The sequence below is a fragment of the Delphinus delphis genome, chromosome 2 (genome assembly GCF_949987515.2).
Source record: "Delphinus delphis chromosome 2, mDelDel1.2, whole genome shotgun sequence".
Lineage (NCBI taxonomy): Eukaryota > Metazoa > Chordata > Mammalia > Artiodactyla > Delphinidae > Delphinus > Delphinus delphis.
In genome coordinates, this window is record NC_082684.1 from 12,631,043 (window position 1) to 12,653,561 (window position 22,519).

A 22,519-nucleotide genomic window follows, 5' to 3' on the forward strand; every position below is an offset into this window, starting at 1 on the left:
AAAAACAGATTTCTAGAATAGTCAACCCTAAGATGTTTTTCTCCCTAGTCCTTCACTGTATTACCTCCAAGTTATTCCTTTTTCCTAATCAAATTTACTCCAATTCATTAATCCTTATTCATTTACTGTTTCTTATCTTCTTAAATGAGTAAGATTTGACTCTAGAGAATGATAAATGTAGATGAAAAAATACCATACATAGTAAACTCTTATCTAACATGATAAGAAATCTGGTTTATTGCCTATTCACCTATTTGGTCATTCATGAATTCAACCAACACATTTATTGAGGACCTTCAATGTACCAAGCACTGTTCTGGGTGCTAGGGATATAAAAAAACAAGATCCCTTTCTCATGGAACTTGTATTCTAGTTGGTAGTAGGAAAAGGAAGACAACAAACAAAGGAAAATATCAGATAGTAATGGGAGCTAGGAAAAATAAAGTAATGTGATGGGTTGGCAACTAACTGAGTAGTAGGCTGGTAGTCAGAGAAGCCCTACCTGAGGAGGTGACCTTTAAACTGAGACTTGAATGACAAGGAGTGACCAAGTGCAAAGCTGGGAAGAACATCAGAGGCAGGAGACCCTGATGCAGTGAAGCAGTGTTGAGCATAAAGACAGTGGAATGAGATATGGTCAGAAAAGTGGGTGGAGATCAGATCAGTGGGATCTCGAAAGCCCAGGTAAGGAGTGTGAATTTTATTCAAAGAGTAGAAGGAAGCCACCTGAGGGTTTAAGCAAGGGAATGACATGAAATGATGAATTTTTAAAAGATGCCTTTGGGAGTTGTTCAATGGGTACAGAACTTTTTGCAAGATGAAAAGTTCTAGAGATCTATTGTACACCAATGTTCATATAGCTAACACTGCTGTGCTGGACCCTTAAAAATGGTTCAGATGGTAAATTTAATGTTATGTGGCTTTACCACAATAAAATGAGAGACAGAGACAGAGTGAAAGGGAAAGATATGTCTTTGGCCGCTATGAGAAGAAAGGATTAAGGGAGTATAAAAGTAAAAACAGTGAAACCAATTAGAAAACCACTGCACAGTCCAGGCAACACCACTTAGCAGGGCTAGGATGATTGGGAGTGGAGATGGAGAAAAGTAGGCGGATTTAGGATATATCTGGAGGTTGAGTCAATAGGACTTGCTCCTGGATTAGATATGGGTAGTGAGAGAAAAGTAAGGAACTGAAAATAAATTTTAATAATCTGTGCATTAGAAGCCTGGATAGTGGTTACCCTTGGAAGGATAGGGAGGATCAGAAAGGGGGTATCTGGGGTACTGGTAATAGTCTGTTTCTTGATCTGGGTATAAGCTAGACAGGTGTGTTCAATTTGGGAAAATTCATCACGCTGTACACTTACAACATGCAAACTTTTCAGTATATATTACACTTCAATGAACATTTTTAAAATTTCTGTATTTGGGGCTTGAATAAATATGTGGAAAGCACTGCTAGTCCATGACATGAGGAAGACTCAGAGAAGAACAAGTTTGGGAGTAGAGGAGGAATAGTAAAAATTATTTTGGATGTCACCAAGTAGAGGGAAAAGGTGATAGATAATGGAGAGAAAAAGAATAACTACAGAAGAAATACCCCTAACAAGGTGAAAGGGCAAAGAACCCTAGACATATGGGGCTTCCCCGGTGGTGCAGTGGCTGGGAGTCCGCCTGCCAATGCAGGGGACACGGGTTCGAGCCCTGGTCTGGGAGGATCCCACATGCCGCAGAGCAACTATGCCCATGCGCCACAACTACCAAGCCTGCGCTCTAGAGCCCGCGAGCCACAACTACTGAGCCCATGCGCCACAACTGCTGAAGTCCGCGCGCCTAGAGCCTGTGCCCCGCAAGAGAGAAGCCACCGCAATGAGAAGCCCACTCACCGCAACGAAGAGCAGCCCCCGCTCACCGCAACTAGAGAAAGCCTGTGCGCAGCAATGAAGACCCAACACAGCCAGAAGATGGAACAATGATGATTAGCAGAAGTGGTGAGGTTCATGAATTGAAAGTCCCAATGGGACCAAAGAATTGTTGGCATGAGAGTACTAGAGAAAGTCAGCTATGAGACCAGAGTGGGATGCTTGAGGGAGAGATCTGGAGATCATAACAAGGTTAAAGGTATGACCATGGGAGTGGACAGCGTGATCATGGGAAGGGATGGCTGAGGTGGAGTGGAGGAACAGATCATTAAGAAATAAGGTGTCAAGGAACTGAGAGGGCCAAAAACTGGATAAATCATACATATGGATGCTAAAGTCATCAAGAATAGAGTCCTGAGTATGAGTGGACTGGATGACTGTGAACCAGGGTCTAAAGTCACCGATGAACAACAGAGAATGACCAAGAGATCAGTGTCTGAAACAAGGAGGGGTCAGTGTATTTTCAAGTCTGACAGCATGAACTACAGAGGGAAGAGAAATGGCTTGAAAGCTGCAACACAGAACAAGGATACCTACCCCGCCCAAAGTACACGAAACATGAAAGAGAAGGCTACAGGAAAAAGAAATCATTAGGAAATAGCCAGATTTCAATTACAGGAAGGATGTGAAAGGAATTTTTCAAAGAGCAAATACGAATACAGCATATATGCATACTCTCTGGGTATGGTTCCAGAGGGTACCACGGAAGGGTTCAATACTGCGAGTTTCCAATTAAGGAGCTCTGAAATATGTGCTATTAAAGCTTCTCTACTGTTAGTCAGATAAAAATCCTGAAACAACTTCAAGTTTTATTTTGGGTCACTGTTATAAACATCTTGTATAATGTACCCCCCAAACAATTTTAAGATAAGGTTCATGGACTTCCATGGCAGTCCAGTGGTTAAGACTCCGTGCTTCCACCGCAAGGGGCATGGGTTCAATCCCTGGTCAGGGAACTAAGATTTCACACGCCACACAGTGCGGCCAAAAAAGAAAAAAAATAAAGTTCAGATACAAGCACTTACCTCTATTTCTGTAATTTTTTCAGAAGGATTATCAATTAGGAAACGTGCTAAAGTCCCAGGAGTAGTTCTGTAAGTTAGAATGATCGAGTTTTTAGGGTCCTGGCACCACTGAATAAAGAGATCCCTTGAAAATCCACATTCTAGGTCGGGCTGGCTGGCAAGTACCACTTTAGGGCTAGGTACTCGAGCCAAGTCAGAAAGACCATGACATAGAGAGAGATGACGAAACTGAAATGGATTATTTCTTTTGTCTTCAAAACATCTCATCAATTTATCACTCATCCATTCTACCTAATATGGGGGGAAAAGGTGACAATAATTAGAAAATACTGTATTAAAACCTCAATGTATCCTACAATAGTCAAGGAGTTCAAATTCCATCTTGCTTAAAGTCTTTTTTCCACCAATGGCTGCTTATATTTGTACCATGTTAATAAGCAGCTTATTGTCTGTTTCTATTCCCCATCAGATCTTCCCAGAAATTCATCCCTAGAAATCTCATTTTGCATTATGTTTCAGTTATAAGTCACCTTAAATCTTATTCAGAAGGCGGTATATAAGTTCTAAATGAATATCTTACCCCAGACATTGCTACTTCAAGAGAAAGAGCTTATCCAAAAGGAAGAGAAAAACAGATTCTAACAATTATATCCTATGAAGTAGGTTCTACTTTTGCCGTCATTTTACAGATTGTGATACTAAGCATTAGAGAACCAAGTTGCCCAGTCTGTAAAATGGGGACAAAAACAGAACCTACTTCATAGGATATATAAGGATTAAATGAAAATAATACACAAACTGTACAGAACAGTAAGTGGTTGATTTTTAGTTTTTATCATCATCATCATCATTACCAACATTATTATCATCAACCCCAAGAGAAAAAGAAAATCCAAAGGGCAATTAACACATTGTTTTCCATAAGCCCAATCTCTGCAGCAAACATCTTTATTACAAATGATAACATGAAAACAAACCTGGGACTTAGAAAACTCCACCACATTATAACTGACATTATTTAGGAGTGCCAATGAGTAAACACCCAATCCTGCATCTTTAGTTCTCCAAATTTGATCAAGGAGTTGAGCAAGTTCCAAAACCCTGCCAGCAGTGTCCACTGCTATTAACACATTTCCATCACCTCGAAGTGTTTCCAGGACATTTGCTGGAAAACAAGAATGTAAAATCCTTATAGAACATAACAATACTTTGCTATAAAATTAAAGATAACTTTATCTCCATGTTTTTACTATGAAGACTATAATTTATAAGAATGCCATTAACTCTCAATTTTTTTTTCCATTGAAAAATTATAAATCGGTGGTTTACAACCCTTTCCCCCACAGTATACATAGAAAATGACATTTGTATAGTATACTGGGAAAATTGGGTGAATAGGGCAAATGCAATCAGCCTTGGGTTTCCAGCTCACTCTGGTCTTACCTGCCTACCTCAATGAACTTCATTATAAAACATAATTCCCAAATTTATACACACACATTTATAGTTTAGATTAATACATACATGTTTTGTATGTATGTATGCCTGTAGAATAAAAGATAAATAATATTCCCTCTTCCAATAAAAGACTTTCTAGATGAAAGTCTGCTTGGAAATATTTAGTCAAATCAAACTCTAGCAAAAACAAACAAACAACAAAAAAATACCAAGAATTGAAAACTTCTTAAAAGTTAGAGTAACACAGTATATAAGTCATACTTTTTAAGTAGAAAAATGAAGGCAGTGGTATCAAACATGTTGAAAGTGGAATCCAATTTTCCCTGTTGAATTCCCATGCAGCTTACAAAAAAAGAATGTAAGGTAATAGGGCTCAAGCCAAAGCAGAAGCAACCAGGGATGGCCGAGATACATCTCTTTAGAATCAAGACTACTAGATTAGAGCATAAAACACCCAAACACCAAAATCAGCAGACTATTTGCACCCTCATTTACCTCCTTTGTTCATTTTTCTTTTCGAGTGTAAATGTTTTTCTAGTAGATTTATACGAGATCTTTATATATTTTGATGTTCCCTAGACATATACCAGTGAGAGCTAGCTATGTGCTGAATGGCAGGAAGAAACCAATCTTTATACCTATCCCACAGAAGTTAAATTCAAACCAATTAAAGCATCTTTTTGTAAAAATACTGATATGGTCACATAATATTTTTTCAAAAATACTAGAGTTAGCCAATCTCATATGACAAGAAAAATGTCTAACAGAACAGAATAAACAGTAATTCATACTACCATGTACTTCCACAGCTCTGTACAAAGGACAGTATGCAATACATACTCAGAAGTTGCTCGTCTCTTTGTTTTCTCCTCGGCTGCACATACGTAGCATTAAATGAATCTGTGATAAGTAGAGAGGGTCTGCTTAGCATTTCCAGGGAACATCCATTTAAGTGGCTATAACAAAGTTGAAGAAGAGGAATACTTTATATCATTTCAAATAAACAATAGCTTTTCTTACCTAAAAAATAACTTCTTTTATAAGGTTTTTTCCTTTTCTAACTATAAAAGTATACATGTTCCTTGATAAGAAAATCTGGTAAATTCAAAAAAGGAAAATTAAGCTCTTCCAGAGTACCATCACTCAAAAGATAATCGAGGGCTTCCCTGGTGGCACAGTGGTTGAGAGTCCGCCTGCCGATGCAGGGGACATGGGTTCATGCCCCGGTCCAGGAAGATCCCACATGCCGCGAAGCAGCTAGGCCCGTGAGCCATGGCCGCTGAACCTGCGCATCCGGAGCCTGTGCTCCGCAACGGGAGAGGCCACAACAGTGTGAGGCCCCCGTACCGCAAAAAAAAAAAAAAAAAGATAATCGATATAATATTTTGGGGTATATCTTCTAAGTACATAAATTTTTCTATGCGTATATAGGTATATGTGTTTTACAAAGGTGATATCCCATGTATATGATTATATACTCAGTTCTATATCCTACTTTTCTCCCATGACATTAAAATCATTTTCTAAATCTGATTTTTAACAATTATAAAAGCTTTCTGTTGTGTTTGTACAGTTTTTATTTGGTCATTTCCCTTTATTGATATTTAGGTTACTTTTTTTTTTTGCCATTATAAATAATCTGTCAAAGAAAACTTTTGCAAAAACCTTCAATTGCATTTCTAGTTGTTTCTTTAGGACACATTCCTAGAAATGTATTTATTAGAATATATGATATTGCTAAATGGCTTTCCAGAAAGGTTTGCCCTTTTTCAGAAAGCTCTCCCTTTTCCAGAAAGGTTCAGCCAGAAAGAATGACCAACTCACTAAATATTTCCCAGAAGAATACTACCATTTAAAAACAATTTTAACAGTATTTAATTTAAAAAATCATTATCATTTAAATTTTCTCTTTTTTGACTTTATAACTTTTGTCCATTTTGCAACTGGTATCTTTTTGATTGATTAATACCTGGTCTTATATAAGTCTTTGCTCAACTTGATGTAAATATTTTCCCTCGTTTATAGGTCTTTAATTTAGTTTGTTTCAGACATTTTAAACCTGTATGTAATCAAATCTAGCAGTCTTCCTTTGCAACTTGGTCCACTGCCTCTCTGCTTACAAACTCTCTTCCAAATCAAGAGATCAGACTCACCAATACTGTTTCATTTTCTATTTAATTCTAAACCAACTGAAATTTATTTCATTATGTGGTAAAAAAAAAAACACAAACCAAGTTTTTTCCCAAAATGTTTGAATACCATTTACTCAAATACCCATCTTTCCTCATTAACCTGTGATTACAAGAGCCTAAAATTCAACTTATTCGTCTTAAATATTTCTTAATAAGATACAAAAGATCTTGAGGATACTGTAATCTAATATAGAATAGCTATGTACTTGATGTACAGAAATTACAAAAGAAGCCAAAACAATTTTATAGAAATGCTATAAGTACAAAATGAAGTTTTAAAATTAAACTACTGTGTCCCCTTTTAAAGGGAGTCTGACTTTAAATATAGTTATATTAGATGGTATTAATGACTATCAAAAACAGAAAAAACAAAAAAAACCCACCTGCAAAGTTCCTCTAAATAGGTCAAGAACATATAAAATATAATTTGTTGTACAAAAATTAATCTCCTTTGCAACATCTCCAGAGAGAAATCTGTTTTATAAGTGGATATTTGCATGTAAATTTCAAAACAATGTCTTTTATCTCATATCAAACTTTTTCCCTTACAATGCAAATAACTCTGAAAACATTCACTGTTTGATGTTTTTAAATTGCTCTAGATTTCTAGTTAAAAAAATAACTTTGTTTCTAATTTTCCCTCCAAAGAATGAAATAATACGAATTCATTTCCATTAGCTTTTGTCTTGATATACCTACATCTCCCTCTTGTGGTTGAAGTCAACTGCATAAACAATTTCTTCTTCTCCATCTTTGACTATCTTCCATATTGTTCCACCTATCATATGACCAGCTGGCAGAGGTGTGATAGACAAGCCATGTCCTTTACCTACGTCAACAAGATAACGACAGTACTCAGATTTCTTTTTACAACCCTAAAGAAAGGTTACTTATTTTTAGCTATTTTTAAATAGGTAACATATGCAATGATACAAAATTCAAAAGTAAAAAGGCATACAGTGAAATGCAAGTCTCACCCGCCTGTCCCCCAGCTACCCCATACCTTTAGGCAGGCCCTCTTGTCATTTTATTATATATTCTTGCAGATTTATTTGTGCTGATAAATAGAAGGCTAGAGATTGCCATTACTAATTAATAACTTAGCATGAACTAATATATTTTAATATTTCTATTGTGCACATAATTATCAAGTGTTTCCATCTTCGCTAACCTCTAAACTGACAATTCTTATCTCACTATGGTAAAGAATTATCGTACAGAAAACAAGTACAAGCAAAACTGTTAAGACCATTGTTACTTCCTGGCTAATCTTCAGAGTCCATTTTGTGCCATTTTTTCATATTTATGGGTTCAAATTTATGAGAATGTTTTAATATAATTCTCTCTATAGATGAAAAATGTATACTTAATATATGACTTCCTGACCTAATTAAATGACAATTTTCTTTTAATGTTCAATTCTAGAATTCAGGCATGTTCTACTCTGTGCTGCCATAGCACTTCATTGACTTCAATCACTACATTTAGTCATCTGAGCTACTCAACCTACATCTGATCTACTGTCCTCAACCTAACTATGAGCTCTTAGGGAGAGAATCTGGCCACATTTACCTTTGTGCACTATATACAGTAAACACTAAATAAGTGTTTCCCAAATTAAATGTGAAAAGGCTTGAGCTGTTACATTTTGTTAGAATATAGTCTGGAATATTTTAAAATTCAAATGACTTTGGGGAATTTCATAGTTCCCTATGAAAAAATGCTAATTTTTTATTCCTCAGACAATAGTGCCTATAATTTTTATGACAAATTCCCCTTGTACTTTTCAGTAGTTTAAACCCCATTAGTCCAATTATTTGCTACTGGAAACAGGTTTTACCTTTCAAATTCACAATCTGAGAGAATTTTAACTGCTGTATTTTATCAAAGGCTGCATCCACATCATCTAGTGTAAAGAGTGTAAAATCTTCTGTATTGTGTCGGGACTAAAAGAACAACACAAATAAAAGGTTAAAAATGCTCACTGCAGGAGTGTTAAAAAAATTTTTTAATTGCTTAACTTACCTGATAAAGATCATACATGAACATCTGCCCCATTTTATAAACAGGAATGGTTGCATAGATAGCGCAGTTCAGACCCAACTTTCCGACAGCATACGGAAGGGCGCCAAGATGGAGAGGATCGGGGTGAGACAACAGTACTGCATCAATCTGGTGAACATGCCTAGAACACAATCAAAATGACTGTTTCTCAGTCTTGTTCCCAAGGGTAAAGGCAGGATACTCAAAATTAATTTGCCAGTTCTGATTCCTCTCAGTACTCTGAATCGAAGACTATGCTGGGGTAAAAGAAAAAAACTAAGAGCTAAAATTATGTTACCTATGAATTTCAATTATTACTACCCCTGTCCTACATAGAGATCAAAACTATGGTATAAGTTGCACATAAATATATAGTGTCTAGACACATTTTTTTAAAAAAAGGAAAAAGAAAGGGAAACAGTAGACACCACACATAAGCTGATTTCAAGTGGCTATCTTGTATACTATTAATTTAAGTTCAAGAACTCAGCTTAGAATTTAAGAAATTGTTAAGGAAAGGATATTGAAGAGGCCACATATTTATTATGGATTTTTGTCTCAGCTTTTTAGCATGGTGACTGACAGTATATTCATGATAGTAAAACTTCAATTAGTCAATGAATAATATGTTCTCATCAACAAAAAAATAAGAAAAAAATTTTTTGTTACAAGTTCTAAGTGTTTTAAATGTTTAAGTCCTGGTTCCTTCCATAATTAGTACAATACTGCTAACGTAACTAAATTTTTCTTTGATGGATTAGTATCCTTTTGTATCTCACGGTCTTTATTCTAAGTATCAGTTCTCAAATTGAATCAAAAGATAACAGGAATTGCATCAAAAGATAATAGAAAATAAGCTAATGTGATCTGACTGAAGAACTTTTACAAGGAAGGTTTTTCCTCTCTTCAAATTCTTATAAACTTAATCTTACTCTTTTTCTAAAATTAGGGTGCAAAAATTTCTACTGAGTTCCATCGACCAAGTAACAATTAACTTAATTGTTCAATTAACACTGAATTTCAATTTCAATAAACACAGCTTGAGTCAATCAAAACTACACAAATAAAAACAGTCAGTATTTGGCTCTTCAGCATAAGTAAAACTAAATATTTTACTATCAACTAAATTAGAGCAAAAAAGCAAATACTGTGTAACATCAAAATGGTATAACAGTGTAAAAAAGAGAAGTTGATTTACTAAAAGTGTGGAAATATTAACAGCAACTTACTTCCTCAGGGAATCTATAATATCCATAGAAAAGTGCTCATCCCAGCCACAGTCCAATAAAAATCTAAACTCATCGACTTGGAGAAGATAGCAAAGAGCAGACTCTTCCTGGACCCCAGAAAGGGTAGTTAATTTGATAATAGATGTCATTTTTTCGGTCCAATAACAACAATCCAAAAGGTTCTTTCAATAGAAATAAAAACATAGTTAAACATAAAAGTCGTTTTAAAGACCTATTTCCATCATTGCTAAGCGTACAGGTACAAACATAATCTTACACACTCCTGTTTACAAAGAGTCCTTCTGTGGCTCCCCAGTGTGGTTTAATGAAAAGTAGTGGATTTTGGAATCAGACAGACCCGTATTTGAATCTACTCCTATGTGGTTCTGGGCAAGTTAATTAACTTTTCCTCACTTATGTATCCTAGTCTATAAATTATGAGTATTAATATATACATAAAAAGGATGTTGGAAGATTTCAAATAATGTGTAAATTACCTAGAATGGAGGCTACAAAGTTCCTCAATAAATAAATGTATACTAAATTAGTGAACCTATTCTTCACGGTAAATTTCTTCCTCCTTTATCTTGCTCTGTGATGACAGTAATTACACCTCATTACAGTTATTAGTTTATGGGTCTTTCTCTACTAGTAGACCAGTGGTTCTTAAATAAAGGGACCCCTGCCCCCGAGAATCTGATAAAGGGCTATGGACCTTTCCTTCTCCCCCCAGTCCTTAAAAAAAGATGAAAAGGCCCATATACATGTAAAAATTCATGTATTTTTCAGGGAGTTTAACGTTAAGAACTCTTGCACTGGAATGTGAGCAACTGAAAAACAGAGGTAGCACCTTATGTTTGTAATTTCTAAAAGAGAACCTGACACATAGTAGGTGCTCAACACATACTTGATAGAATATAGTCAGGATGCCTACTACATATTTCAAGAAGATACAACATGTACTGGAATTTAGGACCTAGAGTTTGTGTGCTATTAAACAGATGTTATTAAAAACACTGATTAGCAAAGTACAACTCCACAGCTACATTTCAGATCTTAGCTTTAGCCTTTCCTGGCTAACTACGCAAGTAAGAGAGGTCACTGCATATCTCACGATCCCTCGCCATCTGCCCAAGGTCATCTCAACAAACTAAGGTAAACCGCCCACCTTTCTTAACAGGCTGTCAGGGGGCTAATCCTGCCATATCATATCTCCCATCCCTGTTTACCTCGGTCATAGCCAAACATCCAAGACTCCTAGGTTATCCATAATCACTGATGTGTACATCTAATTGGACCCAATCCACTACCTCTTCTCCCTCCGAAATCCTTTCAGTATGCCCTCTGGAACTACTGCACTAACCTGGAACTTCAACCTCTTCTCTGAACATTCTCCTCACCTGCAAATCTTAACAGAAAACTAGTTTCTCCTGCAGGCTTCTCAAGAGGCCTTTTTTCCTCTTGTACTCCCTGACCTCCGAAGCAGGAAGGATGTGCTCCTTCCTCCTCACTGCAGCTTCCAACCTGTCTTCTCCTTCCTCCTCAAAATACTCCAGTCCCATTGAAGGTCATGCTGCCCAGCCAGCTCACTGTGAGCCTTTCCTATTCCTCCTTACTGCTGGCATCTATTAATCTGACCTCACTCACCGAGGACTTTTAGTTCCTGACTCAGTCTTCCTCTGAGTAGCTTCAATACTGACCTCTTAGTTCCTTGACTTTCTCAACTCCAATAATCTTCATTTCACTTCAGCTACCCACCACCACAGTCACAACCATGACCTTATCATGGCCAATAAGCTGCAGCACTTTCAAAATATCACCTTCAACTATCTCCCTCTCTCACTCCCACCTTCCTTACTCTAGAATTCTTCCTTACTCTAGAATTCCCACTGCAAAAATCCTTTAGCCTCACTGGTATCTCTATCACTGACTACTTTTTCACTGTCCATGACCCCCTCCTGTCTCCACTCATGTCTTACCATTGATCAGCGATCCATCATGATTATTTTGCAAAATACTCTCAAGTATCTTGCTGCTCTAATCCTTCTTTGTACGAGGCTGGCAAAATCCCAACCCTCATTGATTCCAATGACTCACTTTGTCTATTCCAGCAGCTCAATGTTGCCAGAAGGGGAAAAAAAAAACAATCACAAAACTATGCTATTTGCTCTTCAAATTCATGGCCAAAGACCTCAAACAGGCACTATGTCCTACCTATCAATCTGATTTTTCTTAGTAGGTTGACTTTCCATCTCTGAGACCATCATTTCACATCTCCTCTTCTCTGCTCAAGTATCACGCACCCTTCTCTCCATCCTACTCTCTGTTGATAATCTCACCTCATTCCTCAATTATAAAATAAAAGTAATCAGACAGTAACCCCTCATTTTCCAAACACCCTGTTAACCTATCTGCATGTATACTGTTGTGTCTCCTATCATAAGGAACAAATAGCTCAGCTCTCATCCAAGGCCAATCCCCTGTATGTGCTCTGAATCCCACTCTCGTTTCTCTTCTAAAGATAACTTCTTCAGTCATCTCCTCCTTCTCCTGTATCATCAACGTATCACTGATGTACCATTCCTATTAGCATACAAAGATACTCTAGAATTTCCCAACTTAAAAGAACCCTCTCTTAATTCTCCAATCCCCTGCAACTGCTTCATCATTTCTACACTCCCCTTTCACAGCAAAATTTCTCAGAATATTTGTCCACAGATGTGTCTCCACTTTCTCACCTCCCATTCACACTACTAAATCTGACTTCTTTCTCTACCCTATCACTACAAGAGCTTTCATCAAGGTCACTGACAAACCTCTATACAACTGAAGCCAACAGACATTTCTGTGGTCCCAAATTACTGGAAATCGTAGCAGCAATCAAGAAAAGTAACAGCTCCATCCTCCCAGAAACACCTTCCTCTTCTCCTCTGTCAACCCTCTCCTGTTTTTCTTTATTTCTAACTGGCCATTCCTCACTCACCTTAGTTAATACCTCTTTCTCCCCTCAACCTCTAAATGAGGCAGTGCTTTTCAGCAGGACTTTCTTTTCTCTTTTCTCTCTAGGCAATCTTACCCAATCCCACAGCATTAAGACCATCTGGCCTCTGATGGCATCATCCTTGATTCCTTCCTTAACTTGTTGCTCACAACCAATCCATCAATAAGTCCTGCATTTTTACTTCTATTGTATTTCTCAAGTATAATAATTTCTCAAGTATTTCTTTCTATCTCCACTGTCACCAAGATCTCTAACTAGTTTGAGCTATTATTTTCCCTGCCTCAAATTTATTCTCTCAGAAACATTTTCTGACCACCCTAAAGTCCATCCCCACCTCAGTTACATCCTATAATGTGTACCTTCCTTCTATTTTCCTCAAAATAGTTAGTGCCCACCTGCACTTGCTGCCTATTTACTTACTCACTTTGTCCATCCCCTTCTCTCCTCTTAACCTCCACACCAGAATAATGACTCCATGAAAGTAGAGACTTGGTCTATTTTGATCATAGTTATATTCCAACACCCCACGGTGCCTAACACATAGTGGTGGTCAGTAAATGCTTCTTAAATGAATAAATGAAGATGGCTGGTATTAAATGAGCTTAATGCTGTTACCACACCATTAACAGCTACCTATTTACATGTATTTCCTCTGGCTTGGGAGAGCTCTCTGAATGCAGGACTAGGTTTGATCTATTTTTGTATCCTTACTATTTTAGCACATCTTACACGTAGTGGTTGTTTAACAAATAGTTACTGAAACAAAGAAGTTAAAATTAAAAATATATTGACTTAGGGACTTCCCTGGTGGTCCAGTGGTTAAGAATCCGCCTTCCAATGCAAGGAACGCAGGTTCGATCCCTGGTTGGGGAACTAACATCCCATATGCCACGGGGCAACTAAGCCTGCGTGCCGCTAACTAATGAGCCCACAGGCCACAACTAGAGAGAAGCCTGTGTGCTCTGGAGCCCGCGCAGCGCAACTAGAGAAGCCTGCGCCCGCCCACGCACCACAACAAAGATCCTGTGTGCTGCAACTAAGACCTGACGCAGTCAAATTAATTAATTAATTAATTTAAAAAAATATATTGACTTGGTGTGTTCCTATTTGTAAGGTATGAGATATACAAAGATACTAATTCTCTATCTGATGAAAAATGAAAAATTAAAAATATTTATAAGTACAGTTTTGGATAGGACTTGAATCTCCCTGTACCACAATTATATTAATGGCCTAAGAGAAACTTTTCCTACTCAAATCTACCTTACCCCCCACTTTCCTTATTTAGAGTATGAAGTGAAAATACAAAGCTTCTTGCAGGTAGAACTGAATGAGCTCATGTTAAAACTTTTTTGCAGACAGACCCAGATTTCAATAGATGAAAAGATTTTTATTACAATTGCTTGTAATATAATAAAGCTGTATCTTTATTAGACAGTCTTTACTTACTGGTATCTCAGTCGTATATAGGATGAAACACCATGAATTCAAAGAAAGAGTTCTTTAAAATCTAAAAAATAAAGAAATAAGAGTCTCGTGAATGCGGTATAATGATTTACTTCTGTTTTTAATTACAGTATTTAACGTCTATGTCTTGCCCTAAGGTGAAAACCTGAGCAAATAGAATAACATATGCTCCTTGTTTTTTTTTTTTTTTGGCCGTGTGGCGAGGCATGCAGGATCTTAGTTCCCTGACCAGGGATGGAACCAGTGCCCCCTGCAGTGGAAGCGCAGAGTCTTAACCACTGGCCCACCAGGGAAGTCCCTATATGATTCTTTGTTAAAAAAAAATAAATTTGTAGGGCTTCCGTGGTGGTGCAGTGGTTGAGAGTCCGCCTGCCAATGCAGGGGACACGGGTTCGTGCCCCGGTCCGGGAAGGTCCCACATGCCGCGGAGCGGCTAGGCCTGTGAGCCATGGCCCCTGAGCCTGCGCGTCCGGAGCCTGTGCTCTGCAACGGGAGAGGCTACAACAGTGAGAGGCCCGCGTACCGCGAAAAATAAATAAATAAATAATAAATTTGTCATAATTTTAGGAAGCCTAAACTTACATAAAAAAATAGGACTAAGATAATAAAAGACAAAAATAAATAACATGAAATTGGCTCTAATCAGGGGCTGAAATATGCGGCTTAGGAAATAAGATTTTAAAAACTGACATTAGCTTATGTTATTGAGAATCAGAAAAGAGGTGGGATCATAAATTATTCGATAGGTAAGGACTGGTAGGCCGTGGGCAGAAAGAGACAAAGAGAAAAAGCTATTCAAACAGGGGAATAACATGATAAAAGGCATAAAACAAAAACTTAGAGTACCAGTGACAAAAGTAGCCTGGCACACTTTCATATAAGCAAAAAATTAAAGAAAAGTCCTAATGAATAGAAAAGGGCCAGCTAATGAAAGGCCTTAGAAACTTTGGACCCAGTTCTAATTGTTGAACAGAGAACAGGCAACAGAGAGACATTTTAAGATCACTTATCAAGTAAGATGACGTGATACAGGTAGTTCTGTATTTTAGAAAAACTAGCTGGGGTACATGATTAGATAAAGAAGACAGAGAAAGCAAGGAGATAAAAAAAGAGAGTATTTAGGTATTTAGCAGCACACTTCCTCCTTTCAACTTTGCTGGTTCTATTTTGAGACTAAATTTCTTTAGACTCAAATGTACCTTATAACTCTATGACATGACTTCTTAATTGTTATCTAAATAACCAAGGCTTGAAACACTCCTTGTTTTATTCCTTCCTTTACTTCTTGAACAGACTATTACCAACTCCTGATTATTTCCCCGAGAATGCCTTGTACATTTATCATTCCCTTTCCATTCCTACTGGAAGTACCTTAATACAGAGCCTCATTACCTTACATTTCGGTTTCTGTTTCTTTGCCTCCAGCCTTTCCTTCCTTCATCTCAACGTATACCTTACTACCAGATTAATCTTCCAAAACACCCCTGCACTTAGGATCCCTTGCTCAGAAATCTCTGAAGACCTCCTACTGCTTGAAAAAGCAGAACCTGAATGCCTTAACTGGCAATGGAGGGAGCTGGCAAGCTGCTCTGACATCACCATTGACTATCATCATTTTAAGGCCCAGCTCAAATCCCACTTCCTCACTAATCCCTCTATCATTAGTCTAGACTAGAACAGCTCTGTCCAACAAAAATATAATGCAAGCCAGATATATAATTAAAAAATTTTTTCACAACCACATTGAAGTTTCACAGGTGAAATTACTTTTATTTAACCCAATATATCCAAAATATTATCATCTCAACATGTAATAATTAAAGAAATTATTGAGATTTTTTTTGGTACTGAGCCTTCAAAATCTAGTGTGTATTTTATAATTACAGCACATCACAATTCGAACTAACCACAATTTCAAGTGTGCAATAGCGACATGTAGCTAGAGGCTACTGTAATAGCAGAGATTTCTAGAATCTAAAATCAATGTTTTGGACTGTAGAGCACTGTGCTTTGCCACTCTTAAAGTGCAAGTTGGCACGATACTATTTTGTACATGTCTTAGGCTTTATTTAATGGTATCACCAACTACTTAGTCTCCCAGACTAAAAATTCTTAAGTCACCCTCTTATCACCATTTTGGCTGCCACCAGTTGAATCCTATTTGATATTTCAGAAATGTCTGACATCCTTTACTATCCTGCCTCAAAGGAGGCATTCATTACCTTACCTGAATGATTGCAATTTCCTCTCATCTAGTTTTCCTGTTCCAAGTTGATCTTCCACACAGCTATCAGAGAGACCACCCTAAAAAACAAATTTCCTCATGCCCCTTCCTTGTGCAAAGCAGTCCTTGACTTCCGGCTAAATACCGAATAAAATCTAAACCCCTTCCTTGGAAAGCAAGGTCCTTCACAACTTTACCTCAATCTCCCTGTTGCTTCACCAACCGCCCTTACACTGCATGCTCAAGCGCATTCATTGTCCCGCTCTCCCTAAGCATGCCAAAACTTCTCAAGTCTCTGCATCTCTGTACTGCAGCCAGGGATGACCTTCTCCTGAGCTTAGTACATTCCTTTTGACCCTTCCTGACCCAGCTCAAATATTTATTCCTTTATAAAGCTATTTTGGTGTCTCCAGGCAATGTTATTTATTTTTAGCTAGCACAAGTAGGCACAAAGAATATATGTTGAATGGACGTTAAACGTATGGGGGAAGAGTAAAAGTGAATCTTTTTAACTCCAATACCAAGCACAGCGCTCAAAGCAACATAAATGTGCACTGAAAGGAATGAACCTTCACCATATTATAAATTCCTTCCGGGCAGTGATTTCTGACGGATACCATTTCACCTTAATTATCTATCAGTTAATTGCTCTCTCAATAACGATCGTGCATGTTGATGACAACTGAGGGGAACCATGCAAAATCTACGGGAAAACGAATGAGTCTGGGTTAGCACTGGAGCTCAAGTGAGAAAAGTCTCCTCCTGGTCAATTCCGGGAGAGCACGGGTTTCGCAACACGGTCAAAGGGGTTCTAAAATTAAAACTTAGGGCATGGGCAATGATAACGCAGGCTCGCCTGGTCACAGGAAGCCAGCCTTGCCGGAGTTAAAATTATTCTGACCTCCTGTTTACTGAAGAGCATGTAAATAGAGTAATGATGCTGGAAGCGCTCAAAGGAGATGCTGGGGCGGGGGGGTGCGGAGGGCCGAGGCTGTTTTAACAAAGCGTAATGTCTTAAAGGTCTTTGGAGTCGATTAACTAGAAAGAACGCCTACTTTGTGCCCAGTAGTCTCGTGATCTCTCAACCCGAAATGACGGGAAGACCTCGAGCGAGGAAGCTGAGAACAAGGTAGCCACAATGCTAAGAAGCCAAAGCTGGCGTCGGATTAACTCCTCCAGCGACGAGAGACTGAAAGGCCGGAGGGAAACAGCAAAAAGGAGGAGAGGAGAGTCTGGGAGTGAATCGTAGGAACTGCCACAAAAGACCGAGAGCTTTAGACACTTGGAGAAGTCACTCTCTTTCCCTCGCTGAACACTTCTGCCAGAAACGACCAGGACAGTCGCACCCGCAACCCTGGGGGAACGTCCGCGGCGGAGACCGAGTTGGAGTCGGAGCCAGGCTCTCCCCGAGGGCCGAGACGTTCCCTCCCCCATGCAAAGGCACACTGCTTTCTTCCGCCCCCACTTGCCTCGTCAGTCCTCCCCCAACGCCGTCCACTGCCCTTCCCAACCCTTAGTCGCATCCAGGTTCAAGAGCGAGAAAAGATGAGGTTGGCTCAGCAGCGCCGGTGACGATCATGCAGCAGAAACCCCTCAATGGCAGCCGCCATTTTGAAACTGGAGGAGATCCGCGGAGGCGGGGAAACCCGGGGTGATACCATCTTCGGGGGTGGGAGGGACTAAGCTGGAGGAAGGAGGTGGCATTTACACAGAGTCTCGTCACCTGGGGCCAAAGTTTTATTTTTAAAGAATTTACAATGTGTTGAAGCTAAAAGAAATATGAGAAGAGTCAAGCAGTGAAGGAAGAAGAGGAATAATTTATCGGAGCCACCCCTTCCTTCGAGCGGGCGCGGCGAATGGTGGGTACCGAGGCCGCAGCTTCCGCCGGCGCCGGTGGCTGGGCTCACCGCCGCCCTAGGTCGTGGTCTCGTTGTTGTTCCCGAGGCTTCAGGTGGGTCCGGGATCTCGGGAGGTCGAGGCGGCGAGAGTCCTCTTTGTTCAGGCGGGGAGGGTGCACCTCTAGGAAAGCCCTCAGCGGCGGCGTGTACCTGCGGGTGGGGGTGGTCTGGGCCTCCCCGAGACTGCAGCGGCCCACCTTCCCGAGGCTTCCAGCGAAGGAGAGAGGGAAAGGCGAGGATATGGGGATTGCTTTGATGTGGGCGGCTGCGCTCACGGTTCCCGCCTGGCGCCTTTGGGAACGGGTACTCTGAGGCTGCCCTAACTGAAAAATATCTTTAGGTTCACGGCTCCTAGGCTGCAGCGGGGAAGGGACTGCTTCTTCGCGAGCATCTCCGATTGGTCCAAGTTTCAGAGTTCTGCCTTCCTCGTTATTGAGGATTGGAAGCTAACCTTGCTCTCTTCTAAGTCTCCAACCGTCTTGAGCCGACCATTCCACAAAATACACACTTTTTAAAAACTTAATTTTTAAAAAAGTAATACTTATGCTTGATTTCTCGGGCGTATACGTCATTAAGACGAGGTTCCAGACCTCAAGGAGTTCCGTTTCTCCATTGCATCCAAAACTGCTTTTTATAGGTTAAGTCGACACTTTTTGATCACTACATATAAAGTGCTGTAGGGACTAATTAGAGTAGAATTTATTTTTTTAATGTCTAGTCGTTTGTATTATTCCAGCGTGAATTCAGAGGGGCTTACAAAAATGCACACTATATACAATTTTCTTTTTAGAAGTTAAGCGGAAAAAAATTGGGTTGAAGAAAAGGTAATACAGGCATATCAAATTTTATCGTGCTTCACAGATAATGCATTTTTAACAAACTGAAGGTGTGTGGCAACCCTGCATTGTCAGATGTTGGTTAGCATTTTTTTAACAATAATGTGTTTTTTAGTTAAGGTATGTACATTGTATTTTTAGACATAATGCTATTGCACACTTTAAATAGACTCTAGTGTAAACCTAATTTTTATGTGCACTGGGAAACCAAAAAATTCTTGTGACTCGCTTTATCTCTATGTTATGTTCGCTTTATCACGGTGGTCTGGAACCAAACTCATGATATCTCCAAGTTATGTCCTTATTAGGAAAAACGAGATAAAGCCAAAAGTAAGGTTAATATAAATGTTGACCTTTATACTTACTGTAAGAGACAGTAAAGCACCAATGAGCTTGGACCAAGGATCCAGACTGCCTGGGTTTTAATACCAGTCTGCCACTTACTGCAAATGTGACCTTAGGCAAGTTGATTGTCCCTGGATTTCCTCATCTGAAAAAAATATTCCTACTGCATTGGGGACATTGTATTAGTTAATACGTGTATAGTAATGTGAGGATTACATGAATTGGTGATTGTGAAAAGCATTAAGAACCATGCCTTACAGAGAGTACTATAAGAGTCAGCTCTTTCTAAAGGTAGGGAAAAAATTTTGGATCATTTTGGTATCAAAGGATACATCATCCATTACTCAATTCCCTAAGTCCATAAGATAAAAACTAGTTTGTTTTGTTTTGTTTCAGGAATAGCATAGCTACTCCCCAGTTCCGAAGTAAAAAGAAAATTTTTCTTGAGAGATCTTCATATAAAGAAGACACTAATAATATGTGCAGTGACGTTGAGGGCACCCCTGTGGATGTCACTCTTTATCCAAGCCTAGACCTGTCTCATTAGAGATTGTCCCAGGTGCTTGCTGCCCTTTGCCCGTCAGATGAAGCCATTTTGCTGTCTTGAGCCGGTGATCAGGAGCCTGTCTACGTTCCCCCTCCTATCCTTTCTCGAGGGAATCATTCTTGCTCACTTTTTATGTCCATCAATCTTTGTCTTCCCTGGTCATCCCTTTGTCTTTGCAGTGACATATGCAGGATAAATTATGCTGAGTGCCACTGGGTCCCAAAGTCCACTTAGTAGTAAACTGTATAGTTGTAATATGAAATGCCTGTGGGGCTAAGATTTGCCTTTTATGTCTTTGGGATGGAATCAGGCTTCCATCATGGTAGTTGAATCCTGTAGAGTTTCTGTGAGAGCCTGTATACAGCAGGAGTCTCAAGGTCTTGGCTCATCTCTTCTGCTTAGAGTAAAGCCAGACAGAATTGCTTTCTGGCCCTGTTAGAGGAGTACCAACAGTAATGGCTTATAGCCCACAGGTGGCCATGGGCTTATTTAAAAAGTCTTGGGCTGAGAGTCAGCAATTACTTTTTTTGTTGGTTAAATACAGTTATCTTACAGTCAGCTGTGCTGAGTGTTAGAATTGACACCTCTTAAGAAACTTGAGGAATCTAATAAGGACAGGTGGGAGAATAGATGACCCCCCCAGACTTCTCTAGAAACCTATATTGTCTAGTATTTTGTAGTTTAGTGCTTTCCAGGTTACATCATTTGATTAAGGCATGCATTGTTATTCCCATACTTGACTGGTTCAAGTTTATAAAACAAGTGGCTAACTTGATCGGAATCACAAAAAGTACCTAAATGTTTATCAAACAGTATTTAAGGATCTAAATGCAAATAATGCTACTTAGGGAACGTACAATGCTAAGAGAACCACCATCTTCTAGGCATAAGGTAAGATTGGTTACACTTACATTTATATGTCTAAGAACTATTTGCAGCAAATCAGCTGGGGAGTTATTTCAAACATCTCATTTACTTACATCATAATTTTCTAGATCAGTGATATTCAGACTGGAATCTGCTGTGTGTAATATTACACTCTATGAAAGACAGTATGTCGTAATTGTGTGACTTAACTTCATGTCTGTTTCCTAACCCAGTGCCTTTAGATAGTAAAGCTTGAGAAATAAAGAATTAGAATGTGTGTGAGAACCAATATCCTAGAAGGAGCAGCAGGAATCCAGTCTACATAATCCTAGCAGAGTTCAGTGCTAAGCCCTTTTGTTAGCAGTAATGTATTATCTTTCTATGATGTTGTCCTGTCTTCTCAGCCATAATATAGGATTTATTTATTATAGATTCATGTGCATACATACGTATTTTTATTTCATCTTTAGATACAAATTTTTACAGAAAATTGATGATTCAACTGTGTTTTTATTGAATTACTGCAAATTCATTTTCCATATGATGACTTCTAGATCTTCTATGAAGAAGTCCTCCTCTTCTGCCATTTAGAAACTCTTCTTAACACTTAAAAAGTCTTAAGTACCATAAGTATCGATTAGGGGAAGGTTCTCTACAAGAGGCATTTGGATATGATAGAAGGAGCTAGAGCTTTGGAATGAACCTGAGTTTGAATTCCAGATCTACACATAATACCTATTTGGGTTAAACTGTATTCTTACCTGTAAAATAACGATAACAATGTTTCGTGTTATATATTGGACTATATGATGGCTCTGGTACCTAGTAGTCATTCTACAAAAGTAAGTTCCTCTGTCCCCATATGTTTCGTAGAGTCATTTAATTGATATTCAGATCTGTTGTGACATTATTCAATATGATTTTTTAAAATTTCTCATATGTTTTCATTTCCTTTCAAATTTAGTTTTAAAAAAAGTTTTCAATAATCACAGCTTGAAAGAATTCTGCTTCTGACAAAATACTATTATATTTGGTTTAACATTGTGAGAGGTTCTAAAAATATTTTACAAATGTAAAGGTTCTAAATCAATACTAGGAGGGTGCAAATACTCAGCTTTTGCAGGTAGAATTTTTTTAATACTCTATCCATTCCTGTGTTATATCAGATCACTGGTGGAGCTAGAAATAAAAGGTAGTAAATTGACTTCAGTGCAGTATAATTTTTATACTAATCATTGTACCTATATAATCTTCATCAAGTAGATTTTAAGTAGTATACAACATTCTGATGCCAAGCAAATGTAAAGAGGCTTATTATGCTTTTAACATCTATATCCTTCCTGTTTCAGATGTGATTTAAAAGATACTTCAAAGGCAGTTATATTTCTGGTCATTTTTTTTTTTTTATAGCATTCATGATGAACTTACTTCAGATTGTGCGTGACCACTGGGTACATATACTT

At 38.5% G+C, this 22,519-nt stretch overlaps 1 protein-coding gene across 2 annotated transcripts in view; it reads right to left on the reverse strand.

Moving 5' to 3' along the window:
• The window catches only part of CPSF2 (cleavage and polyadenylation specific factor 2), a 29,579-nt gene extending 11,405 nt beyond the window's left edge, over nucleotides 1-18,174 (reverse strand). The window contains exons 1-9 of one of the 2 annotated variants that reach the window (XM_060004020.1): nucleotides 18,033-18,174; nucleotides 14,322-14,382; nucleotides 9,872-10,053; nucleotides 8,625-8,784; nucleotides 8,440-8,545; nucleotides 7,299-7,428; nucleotides 5,248-5,363; nucleotides 3,927-4,114; nucleotides 2,950-3,240 (exon numbers count right to left, since the gene is read on the reverse strand). In XM_060004020.1, coding sequence (XP_059860003.1) covers nucleotides 2,950-3,240; nucleotides 3,927-4,114; nucleotides 5,248-5,363; nucleotides 7,299-7,428; nucleotides 8,440-8,545; nucleotides 8,625-8,784; nucleotides 9,872-10,020 — 1,140 coding nt within the window. In that variant the 5' untranslated portion in view covers nucleotides 10,021-10,053; nucleotides 14,322-14,382; nucleotides 18,033-18,174. Of the gene's footprint in view, nucleotides 1-2,949; nucleotides 3,241-3,926; nucleotides 4,115-5,247; nucleotides 5,364-7,298; nucleotides 7,429-8,439; nucleotides 8,546-8,624; nucleotides 8,785-9,871; nucleotides 10,054-14,321; nucleotides 14,383-16,566; nucleotides 16,665-18,032 lie in introns of those variants that run through there. The other variant, XM_060004019.1, reaches the window with a different exon arrangement.
• Nucleotides 18,175-22,519: the final 4,345 nt, after the last annotated feature.